General features: G+C 40.0%; 1 protein-coding gene across 4 annotated transcripts in view; it reads right to left on the reverse strand.

Moving 5' to 3' along the window:
* The window catches only part of kcnab2a (potassium voltage-gated channel subfamily A regulatory beta subunit 2a), a 216074-nt gene that overhangs the window by 130406 nt on the left and 73122 nt on the right, over positions 1 to 12546 (reverse strand). For 3 of the 4 annotated variants that reach the window (XM_061938796.2, XM_061938804.2, XM_061938812.2), the window contains exon 3: positions 8894 to 8935. The exons of the other annotated variant lie outside the window; for it this stretch is intronic. In XM_061938796.2, the coding sequence (XP_061794780.1) occupies positions 8894 to 8935 (42 nt within the window). The remainder of the gene's footprint in view (positions 1 to 8893; positions 8936 to 12546) is intronic. 4 annotated transcript variants of the gene reach the window in all.

A 12546-nucleotide genomic window follows, 5' to 3' on the forward strand; every position in this document is an offset into this window, starting at 1 on the left:
TTGTCGCAGTGTGTGGCTCCAACTAGGGCTATTATATACTTTATCTACTTGTTCTATAACATACATATGCCAGATATCACACAATTATGTCATTAAGGAATGGTACAGGAGGTCACGAACGTTAGTAAGGCTCAGGGTTGAGTGGTATACCGGTATTACGAGTTATACCGAGAAAGCGATACGTATTTGAGACAATACCGCCTCACAAATAAATAATATATTTTAATGCTGCCTTTGATAGTTACTCCCGCCATATATTCATGACACCAGCCTTACTTTCCCTAGTAAGTGGCCGCACCGTAGCTCCAGCGGGGGGCGCACTCCAGCCTGTCCGACCCAGCCTTTAGAGCCAATCCTTGTCCTGAAGTTATGTATCTGACTACTGACTGCTACGTGCCGTGGGAATAATGAACAACAAAACAATGATTGAAGTGAAAAGTGTTCCATCCAAACAATACCCTGTTTGTTGACAATAACATATGACAGCCATCGCAGAACATTCGATCTCTTTATTAACCAGAGGTAACACAATCCGGTGAAAAGATTCAACAGAACAACCGTCAGAGCCAACAAACGGCCGCCGGTAACTGCTAAAGCTAACAAATACAGCTCAGCTGAAACCCTTGCTGACGTCACTTGGCAACAGACACTGCCTTTTAAATATAAATATTAATTATAAATACATAAATCTTCTTTCAACTGCATATGACATATTTTTTTATTTTTAAGTAACGCATTATATTACTTTCCCTAGTAAGTAATAAGGCTAATTAAGGAGAAACTCTAATTAATTACTTTTTAAAAGTCATTTCAAGAACACTGGTGTTAAAAGTCATGTGGTGTTGACTTTAAACTGAATAATTTGCATGTTTTGTATAGAATATCGATATATATTGCATATCACCATTTGGCCTAAAAATCCTAGGACAGCTCACCACAGATTCCCTAGGCACTGCTTCTTCATAGGAAGACCGATCCACAACATCCCGAGTCGAGGTCAGAAGCACATCATCCCACCATACAAGGTGTTGACAGTGCACTGCTTCCCCTTCCTGAGGCGGCGGATGGTGGTCCAGAATCGCTTCGAAGCGTCCAGAAGTCGTTTTTCATGGTTTCCCAAAACTCTCACCACGTCTGAAATGTTGCCTTTGTGACCGCCAAAGCCGCACATCACTTGGCCTGTCAGTACCTGTCCGCTACCTCCGGAGTCTCATGAGCCAAAAGGACCCGATATGACTTCTTCAGCTTGACGGGATTCCTCATCGCTGGGGGTTCTGGGTTTACTGCCACGACAGGAACAATTTCCCTTGTGGATGATTAAAGTTTGTCTAAGTCGGACCACCTTTCGGCCACAGCTCTGATCAGCTACCTCAACATTAGAGACACGGAACAGGGTCCACTCAGACTCAATGTCCAGTACCTCCCTTGTGACATGTTCAAAGTTCTTCTGGAGGTGGGAATTGAAACTCTCTTCAGGGTTCGTACACCTTTTCCATGGCCAAATTGAAGCACTTTTTAAGGACTGTCAAGATCAATTTTCCAGCTTTTCCAGTACCGTCCAAAAGGAGAAAACAAGTGTGAATAAATCCATAGCCTTGTTGTTTGAGGTCACCAAATGCTGTCTGTAGGAAAAATACGGAAAATCTTCTACAACCTAAGCCTAACATTGAAGCAGCAGTTATTATTAACTGAATGGGGCATAGAAAATGAAGCAGTGTTTCTGTAGACTATTCAAGGTCATTGGTGTTTGCAAACGTGTCTCCATTTGTGTTGTTTTTCAAATTTCTTGTTCTTTTTCTTCCTTACAGCACTCAATGACATCGAACAGCACAGATTGATTCACACCGTATTTGTGCTTGTAAACTGCATAACGTGATATAAATACACGCACCCTCAAAATGTCAATTTCACTCATTTATTAACAAAACTGTTCCACATTAATATAAGGATAATAAATTAAAGGAAAATATTTTGTTTGTTTCACAACACCTCAGTCACCTTTCATTAATCATATCTAGCCTTATAACTGTGGCTATGATAAGAAATTAACAAAAAGACAAAACTTAACTTTTTTCGCTTTCACTGAGCCAGACAAGTTGAGCAGACAACGGAAATAATAGAGCAAGAAATGCATACAACCATGTTGTGTAAAAACTACAAAATCATTCATATTAACTCAGCTCTAAGTTGTGAAAAAGGTTACAAATGATACATTACATGACCTTCACAGTACAAACAAGTCCAATAATGTAACCATTTCAATGCCATCCATCCATCTTCTTCCGCTTATCCGAGCTCGGGTCGCGGGGGCAGCAGCCTAAGCAGGGAAGCCCAGACTTCCCTCTCCCCAGCCACTTCTTCCAGCTCCTCCCGGGGGATCCCGAGGCGTTCCCAGGCCAGCCGGGAGACATAGTCTTCCCAACGTGTCCTGGGTCTTCCTCGTGGCCTCCTACCAGTCGGACGTGCCCTAAACACCTCCCAAGGGAGGCGCTCGGGTGGCATCCTGACCAGATGCCCGAACCACCTCATCTGGCTCCTCTAGATGTGGAGGAGCAGCGGCTTTACTTTGAGCTCCCCCCGGATGACAGAGCTTCTCACCCTATCTCTAAGGGAGAGCCCCGCCACCCGGCGGAGGAAACTCATTTCGGCCGCTTGTACCCGTGATCTTGTCCTTTCGGTCATAACCCAAAGCTCATGACCATAGGTGAGGATGGGAACGTAGATCGAACGGTAAATTGAGAGCTTTGCCTTCCGGCTCAGCTCCTTCTTCACCACAACGGATCGATACAGCGTCCGCATTAATGAAGACGCCACACCGATCCGCCTGTCGATCTCACGATCCACTCTTCCCTCACTCGTGAACAAGACTCCGAGGTACTTGACCTCCTCCACTTGGGGCAAGATCTCCTCCCCAACCCGGAGATGGCACTCCACCCTTTTCCGGGCGAGAACCATTTCAATGCAATTAACCAAAACGACAAAATGTAACTTGTTTGCTTTAACTGAGGTAAAGTAGACAACCAAAATAATGGAGCAAAAAATACATCGAACCATGTTGGATTTTGCATACTTTGTAGCAGGCTACACGTGGATTGAGTCCACGTTTTATCCCAAGTTTGTATTTGTCATTTTCCAACCAATGTTCATTAAAATGACAACCTCCCGGCATGATGGACCGATGCACCAATGTCCTCTTGGGGGCGACACAGAGCCGTATATACGGCTCTGGCATGACAACAACCTAATGTAATGGCTCGTGCGAAGCCAACATATCAATTATGTAGCTTTCATTTTTCAGGAAACTTATTTTATTTTTTTTCCATTTTACAATTAGCCTATTGAGTCAGACTGCCAAGAAATATGATGAACATTTCCAAGCATTTACTAGCACTTCACCCAAAATCCAAGCATTTTTCAAACCTTGAAAACACAACATTAAAATCCAAGCAGCTTCAAGGTTTTTAAGCACCCGTACAAACCCTGTCTCTTTGACGGGAGACTCTGCTAGACGTTCCCAGCAGACCCTCACAATGCGTTTGCATCTGCCAGGTCCGACAGGTATCCTCCCTCACTATCGAAGCCAACTCACTACCAGGTGGTGATCGGTAAAAAGCTTTGCTCCTATCTTCGCCCAAGTGTGTCCAAAACATTTTCTAAACAAGAAAATCATGATTGACACATTGCAGTCCTGCCAAAGATTCAAAAGCCTCATTTTGCACACACAAGCACCGCAATGAACTGAAGTGGTTATACATATGCATAACTGTATTGAACTACAACATATTAGAGAATAAAATGAAGAGCACAAGTAGATTAAGTTATGTTTTTTTTTTTCATCTTTTGAGCATTGATCTTTTTCATACATCCTAAAGAACGTTGAGGTTAAAGTTAATGTAAGGGATGGGACGTTAATTATGATGCTGTAAGCACAACACAAACACTGTGTTATCAGATTAAGTAAACATTAGCCCGTGAAAGCAATGGAGGCCTTATTGATCGAGCAGAGCAGCAAGTTTTACACGGAAAAAAAAAAAAGGACATAAATGTTCAAGGCGCCACACTAGAAATGGGATAGTGAGATCATTACGGGCAAGATTGACATCGTCTGCGCTTTTTATTACTTGGATCAGCAGAATGAGGCTTTGTATATAAAGAGTGTAAAAATGTGAAACAGTAAAAAGACTGAAAAGGAAACCAATGAAGGGGTGGAGACTGGCTACCATGGCTTTTAGGGTGTATTATGTACAGTAAAGGTTTAATTTATTTAACATTGTTTTAATTACAAAGAGTGCAGAATTGGACCAATGTCTATCAAATGTTGCCTTATAAATGTATACAAAACATCACAATAAACCACCAAACCCAGTTTTCTTCTCATTTGATTTTTTTTTAGATCATACTTATTAAAAAGAAGTGACTTCACACGAGATGTCTGCATATTGCCCAAGACCAAGTATTGTGTGTGTATCATGCTTTTTCTTTGACTTTATTCAAAAGAAGGTGCTGGGTCAACAAGTTCAGAGGAGAATATATGCCACCAAGAGTTGTCATTTTTTAGAGATGTTAACTTCTTACTTTGTGAGACAAATGTTGAGAAGTAACATGCATGTCACAATTGTCATCACTCAAAATGTGTGATTAAAATAAGTTTAGTGTTTAAAGGTGCCATATGTAAGAATTGCATGTCAAGTCGTCATTAAATGGCCCTGATATGTCAAAAGGCATTAATAAATCATGTTCTTTTCGAATACCTCTATATCTGATAATGGTAGTTCAGCCGGAATATGCTCATTTCAAAATTAGATTTACAGCCCCGAAATCTTGTTATTGTTTTCATTTCGATGTCCTGCCCTCCACAGTTTAAACCAATTAGAAAGTATGTGAGTGTGTTACATCCAGGTTGCCAGCTACTGCCACTGGTAAAGTTACTAAACATGGCAGACCTTTGTAAATCTAAAAGGCCTCGTTACGATTCTCAACTTATTCATGACAAAGCCAGGAACAAAACAAGGATTTGTATCGGGGATGCCTTTGAAAGATGGAGACGATTGAAGGCGGAGAATATTTGTTCATATGACGCCAAACTTGCTAAATTCCTCCTTGATAGGCAAGTCAGGCATTTACGTTTTCTTATTACTTGTAATACATGGAAATGGACATTTGGTATATAAACTATATTGTCCAATGCAGTCTATGATCTTGTCTAACAAAGCTAGTATGTTCGTACAACGAATGCTTAGCATGCTAGCCTGGTCAATGACACATCAACATATAGGCTAACGGGGGAAAATATGTGCACGTTAGCCTGCATGTCGATGTGCCATCCAACTGACAGAGCAAAATATATTTTCGACAAATAAAACCTATGTGGATATGGGTAGTGTCAGTGCCTATTTCCTTCTCAATATGCTGATACGCTGAGGAAATGGATTCCAACATTAGCACGGCTAATTGCGGTTTCTGGTACTATATGTGCATCAGGCACATATGGGGTGCTATTTGCTTAGCACAATATAATGCATTACATGTAATGATTTTCTACTTTGTGTATTGACATGGTAGTAGGCTATATGATTTATGCGTAACGTGGTTTTTGCGTAACGTGGGTTGGCTCATAGAATCGCAATCTGCACTAAAAGATGGTGATGTGCGTAAATGGAAGAGAATGCAGTGTGTCAGGTTAAATGCATATGGAGTTATGCTGAACGAAATGGGGCGGCAATTTTACTGTTAGCTATTGTATCCGCCTGCGATGTGTAGTGAAGCATGTTTGGCTAAGTAAGAAACTTACTTTATTCGTCGCCATAGAGATAAGGATTATATTATGATCCGTGGCCCGGATCATGTTTTGTTATTTTCTGTTAGTTTTGGACTCCCTCAGTTCCTGTTTTGTGCACCTTTGAGTTTGTTTTAGTTACCATAGTTGCTTATTATTTTCACCTGCCTCTGATTGGTGTTCGGGACGCTCACCTGTTTCCCGAACACTAATCAGAGGCATTATTTAAGCCTGCCTTTGCCGGACAGTCGGCCTGGTTTCTTTGTTTGCTACATGCAACCAGTTTACGTGAGTATTGCTTGTCTCTAGTCTATGCTAAGTGTTAGCCTTAGCGTTCAGTGTGATCTGCACATTTTTCCCTGTTTTCTGTTTTTGGTACTCGTTTGATTTCGAAGAATAAATCATGTTCCTTCCTGTACGTCCTGTCTGGAGTGGTCCGTCTGCATCCCGGGGGAACGAACCTTGCAGCAAGCTGCGACCCCCCACCCGTAACAGATTAGTGATTTAGAAGTCGCTAATACACTGCCGACTGTGGCTGGACGTTAGCCACTAGCTCGCTAGCTATGTCAGCTTTTAAGTACTTTTTTTAAGTTGCCGAACATGCACCTTCTGACGACGGTGTGCCGTAATGTCCATTAAAAAAAAAGAAAAGCACTGGTATTTTTTAGAGGCACTATAGTACTGTTTTTTATTAATTAGTACCGCGGTACTTTATTAGTACCGGTATTCCGAACAACCCTACTTGGTACAGTGGAACCCGCTAACCTCAACATACCTTGGACTGGCTGACTTATGTCAACATAAGCGGCCGAAAAATTTAAACTGAAAATAACCATTGATTGCACATTACCTTGTGACTTACTCCATCTTCGCATATTTTTATACTTTTGTTTTCAGATTTCTCATACTCATATCCAACAGAGCAGCTAATTTTATAGTCTCGTAACTCCGTACAGTAGGTCTTGACTACAATACAAATACATTTTTTGTACATACGCAAATCTTTATTCCAGTGGTTAACAAAAAATAAAATGTGTGCTTTTTTTTTAGTGCTGTGGTAGAATTCAAGTTAACACTGCCATGTATTTATTTTGAATGCCTACTTTGCACTGAATAGGAAGTCATTGTGTGGAAATAAACGGTATTAGCTGACTTGCTTTTGTGTCACGCTCCTTCGCGATAATGACAGAGTTAACAATACTACAACACATGTCAACATAAACGGACCATCTTCATAGAAATGGCACCTTTGGCTCTATAAAGTTATGTCGAGAAAAGTGGTCAACCATGTATGTTGACATTCACTTAGGCGGTAACTTTTTAATACAATAATAATAACACCAGTTCCTCAAATAATTCTTACAATTAGATGTCAGATCTATAGAACAAGTATCAGATATGGTATATCTTGGTCAGATGCAGTTTGAAAATGGAAAAACTGACAATGAAATCAAAAAAAGAATTGCAATCGCTAGGAAATCATATGAAAATATATCAAAACTACTAACGTCACAAAAATTAAACATTGAAACAAGGAAAAGAATGCTAAAATGCTATGTGTGGTCTACTGCAGGGTTCCCCAACCTTTTTTGCCCACCAGGGACCAGTTTAATGTATGCATTATTTTCACGGACCGGCTTTCCACGTGTGGCAGATAAAAACAGCAAAAAATGAGCATGAACAATCAACTCAGTATAACGCTGAAGTAGTGGGAGCCCTGGGTGTGTTTCTTTGCAAAGAGATGGTCCCCGGCATGTTGATGGCATATATTATATACCAGTGTTTCTTAACCATATACCCCTAGAATGTAATATGTGTTTTTCAGCTGTGGTCTGTATAGCCAGTCGCAGTACTCAGTTGTAATACACGTTTCCACCACTTGTGGCAGTAATGACAATATAAAACAGACAAAAGTAGTCTGGCGCTAATGTCATAGAGACATTTCTTAAGCGCAAAAATTATGACTAAAGTGGTGAGGCTGTATTTTCATTTGTACTTTAAATTTATTGACAGTTTAAGAAAAATATTTATTACTAATTTAGTTCATTTATTTTAGCACAACATAATACATACTGTATGTAAATGTATTGTTTATCTGGTTAGTACTTATTTTTCAAATCAACCTGACCTAAGCCTAAGGTTTATTTGTTAAATTAATAATATAATCTTTGTGATTACCCATCCATCCATCCATCCATTTTCTACCGCTTATTCCCTTTGGGGTCGCGGGGGGCGCTCAGCTACAATCGGGCGGAAGGCGGGGTACACCCTGGACAAGTCGATGCTTTTATATTATTTGACAAGGTAGTAAACTGTAAGTAGGTTAGATATATTTATTAAATATGATCAAAATAAGAGTAAGATTACTAATTCAGTGTTAATATTCCTCTGTAGTGGAAAACTTGGGTCCCGAGGTCAAAAAGGTTTAGAACCCCAGCCATATGCAGGGCACTGCAGATGGAAATTAGCCTTTAACTACAATCTGGCACATTAACATTTTATATGTGCATTGTCCCATGTACTATAACAAAGGAGTTGTAATAGACATATATTAACAAGCTTAATGGTGTGTTTAGTGGGACAGGTGAAAGTTAAGTAAGAGAAAATGTGCTAGTTTATAAATTAATACATTTTTCCGTGGGGCCCGGTAGCAAATGCGTCACGGACCGGAGGTTGGGGACCACTGGTCTACTCTACATGCATCTGAGACATGGACCTTAACTAAAACTTTATCAAAGAAATTGGAAGCATTTCAGCTCTGGTTATACAGAAGAATGTTAAAAGTCTCATGGACAGATTTGAAAACAAACACACACATTTTAGAAACAATGAATTGTAATAAACTACTACTACTTAACACAATTAAAAAACGGAAACTAAAATATTTTGGCCATGTAATCAGGAAAGATGGTAGACACAGACCGCTATTAGAAGGAAAGGTGGATGGAAAGAGAGGAAGAGGGAGGCCGAGAACAACAAAGACTGGACCAAGCTCAGCTACTGTGTGAATGCGTCGGAAAGTTGAAATGCAGCTGTACTGTCTATGTAAAAAATACATTTGATACAGAAACTGCAGCGGTGAAGGTGAGAAAGGTGCATTCAAAGAAAACCAAATACCTGTAGAACTGCAACTGTCGTTTTGGGCTTCCATAACGAGCGCTGAAGGCGTCAGAAGGGAAAAGAGCAGAAATAAAAGCTTTTGGTTAAAGTAAGCATGGAAGGAAGGAGGTTAGTAATGGCGGTTGCACTCGCAGGGACAGGGAGTCTATGGGGGAGGATCACAAAACCTTGACTGTTCCATATGGAAATACTTTTGCAATACATGTCAATAATAAAAAAATCGGTTAACGGAAATTGCCCTGTTAAACATCCCTAAATGAAGGTACAGCTCAGTGCCCGTCATCCAGAGTAGATGGTGCCACCTGGAGGTCAAACAAGTCAGTGCATGTTAATCCTAACATGCACTGACTCCACAGCGCTAATACAAACATGCCAGGACTCTATACCAGTGGTTCTCAAATGGGGGTACGCGTACCCCTGGGGGTACTTGAAGGTATGCCAAGGGGTACGTGAGATTTTTTTTTTTAAATATTCTAAAAATAGCAACAATTCAAAAATCCTTTATAAATATAAATAAAAACTTATCTTTTTTTCCAAATAGTTCAAGAAAGACCACTACAAATGAGCAATATTTTGCACTGTTATACAATTTAATAAATCAGAAACTGATGACATAGTGCTGTATTTTACTTCTTTATCTCTTTTTTTCAACCAAAAATGCTTTGCTCTGATTAGGGGGTACTTGAATTACAAAAAAAATTCACAGGGGATACATCACTGAAAAAAGGTTGAGAACCACTGCTCTATACAGTAGACACTTCTGTCTATTACATGCTTTTGTCGATCGTCTGGTCTTTGATTGTGACACTGAACAGAAAATCAGCAATGACCAGGCAAGGCTTGGCAGTAGTGACTTTGAGTGTGAAGCATAAATAGAAACAGCAAGCCATCCAAATATTTTTCAATATAAAAATAGTATAGAAGCAACCAAATCAAAAACCAATGAACTGTTTTAAACAATATTTGGTGCAGATTCAGATAAAGGTGAGTATTGTAAGTCCAAATGTTTGTTAATATTTCAAAATGTTTTTTTTTTTTTTATTCTCAATTTTTCAACAAATTAATTATGAAATTTAATGAAAACGCTTGCCAGAGCAGACAGTGGCAAAAAAACCAAAAACAACCCTGCTTTTTTGGGCCATCTTGGCTCAGCTTGGTATATGTAGGTTGTACTACAGATACACTTTTAATATACTCCACTTTTAACAGGTTTCCATTCTCGACAAAAATGTTTAACTACCGTATTTTTAGGACTATAAGGCACACTTAAAATCCTTTAATTTTATAAAAACTCGACAGTGCACCTTATAACCTGGTGCGCCTAATATACGGAATAATTTTGGTTGTGCTTACCTGCCTCGAAGCCATTTTATTTGGTACATGGTGAAATGATAAGTGTGACCAGTAAATGGCAGTCACACATAAGAGCTACGTGCAGACTGCAATATGATGGCAGTCACACATAAGAGATATGTGTAGACTGCAATATGACTCAAGTAAACAACACCAAAATTGTATATGTTCCATTGAAAATATAGAACATTACACACGGCGCTCAAAAATCTATCAAAATGTTTTAGTACGACTTTGGTAAGCTATGAAGCCGCACCGCTTGATGGATTGTACTGTGCTTCAACATACGAGTATTGTTATGGTGTGTGTGTATAAGATAAGACATTATCTGGCGTTTTATTTCGCAATATTATGCAAAAGCAACTTTTCATACCTTCTGGTACCTGCTGATCTGTATTTGGGATCTGCATGAGTCCTGAAAATTTGCGCCAGTCCGTCTTTATAGTCTGTGCCAACACCGTAGTCGATAAGCTTCTTCTTTTTCTCTATCTTCTTGTTATGTGACATTCATTCTCTGCTGTTGCCATTTTTAATATAAAGTAGGGTAAAGTTCTTACTTATATCTGTCAGTAAACTCGCCATGAAAACTCTAAAACATACCGGTGTAGTGAGTTGACATTATTTACCCAAGGAACTTTAGTTATTAGAGAGTTCCGGTCGGACGGTTTTTCACGGGACACGTTTCCTGTGTTGTTGTTTCCGGATGAGAAGATGCTGCTCTGTTATTGATTTAAGTAAAGTCAGAATGTCATTAAAACAGTTAGCTCCATCTTTTGACACTTCTTCCACTCCTGTCCTTGCACGCTACACCGCTACAACAAAGATGACGGGGTGAAGACACTGCCCAAGGTGAGCCACGTAAATAAGACCGCCCACAAAACAGCGCATCTTGAAGCGACTGTCAGAAAGTGGCTTGAAGATGATCTGTAAAACATTATCTATGCAACATTTTGACCAAAGAACCACCATTACATGTTATGTAGACCACAAGGAAGTGTTTCCCATTTAGAAAAAAATAATAGGGTTAGTGCATCTGCCTCACAATACGAAGGTCCTGAGTAGTCTTGGGTTCAATCCCGGGCTCGGGATCTTTCTGTGTGGAGTTTGCATGTTCTCCCCGTGACTGCGTGGGTTCCCTCCGGGTACTCCGGCTTCCTCCCACTTCCAAAGACATGCACCTGGGGATAAGTTGATTGGCAACAACACTAAAATTGGCCCTAGTGTGTGAATGTGAGTGTGAAAGTTGTCTGTCTATCTGTGTTGGCCCTGCGATGAGGTGGCGACTTGTCCAGGGTGTACCCCGCCTTCCGCCCGATTGTAGCTGAGACAGGCTCCAGCGCCCCCGCGACCCCAAAAGGGAATAAGCGATAGAAAATGGATGGATGGATGGATGACCCCTGCAATGCGCCTTATAATCCGGTGCGCCTTTTGTATGACAATAGACCTGAATAGACCCGCTCAGCGGCAGTGCGCCTTATAATCCGGTGTGCCCTATGGTCCGGAAAATACGGAAAATGTTTGCTGGTAATCATATGGCCAAACATCGCGTGTTACCAACGAGTCCGTTTGCTCACTTATAATTCCGTGGGATCGAGTGCAGTCCAAAAGTTGGCTGAGAATTCTTGGATACAACACATGTGCCAGCACTTTGATGAAGAAGGTGAGAAACACTAATACATTTAAAATAAATAACTCATAGCAAAGAATGAATGTAATGTCTGCGTGGCTATTTCTTCGTCATCATCGTCTTTGCCAACAAGAGTCTTTAATTAAAGGTAAAAATAATAAGAAATATTTATCTATCCATTACATTAATCATTTATGTGTATTTTACATTATTTTCTGCATGTAAAAATCTAATTCATCTGTATAAAATATATTCTGGGTTCATATTTCCAGGTGTGTGGAATGGATTGGACATTTCGATTAATTTATATAACATAACATGGACATTTGCTCATCAATTCAGAATCGTCCACATCCCTATCGTGACCATCTAAAAATTGATAATTTCCTCCAAATTTAATGCAATAATAATACAATGACACGTATGTAAGACAAAATGTGTTAGTAGTAGGGTTGAAACAAATATCGATACAGTAAAACCTCAGTTTACGACCTCCCCTCTATTTGCAAACTTTTCGATTCACAAACTTTTGGATCGAGCCAAATGTGCTTCCCTGTGCAAACCATGTCTTTGTGTACAAATGCTTCATTCATTCATTTTGTGTTCTGCCTGCAGGCAAAAAGGAGGGCACAGCATTTTTGTGAGGAGGCTGAACCCTCCACGTCACTTG

This window comes from Nerophis lumbriciformis, linkage group LG03, assembly GCF_033978685.3.
Source record: "Nerophis lumbriciformis linkage group LG03, RoL_Nlum_v2.1, whole genome shotgun sequence".
NCBI classification, from domain to species: Eukaryota; Metazoa; Chordata; class Actinopteri; order Syngnathiformes; family Syngnathidae; genus Nerophis; species Nerophis lumbriciformis.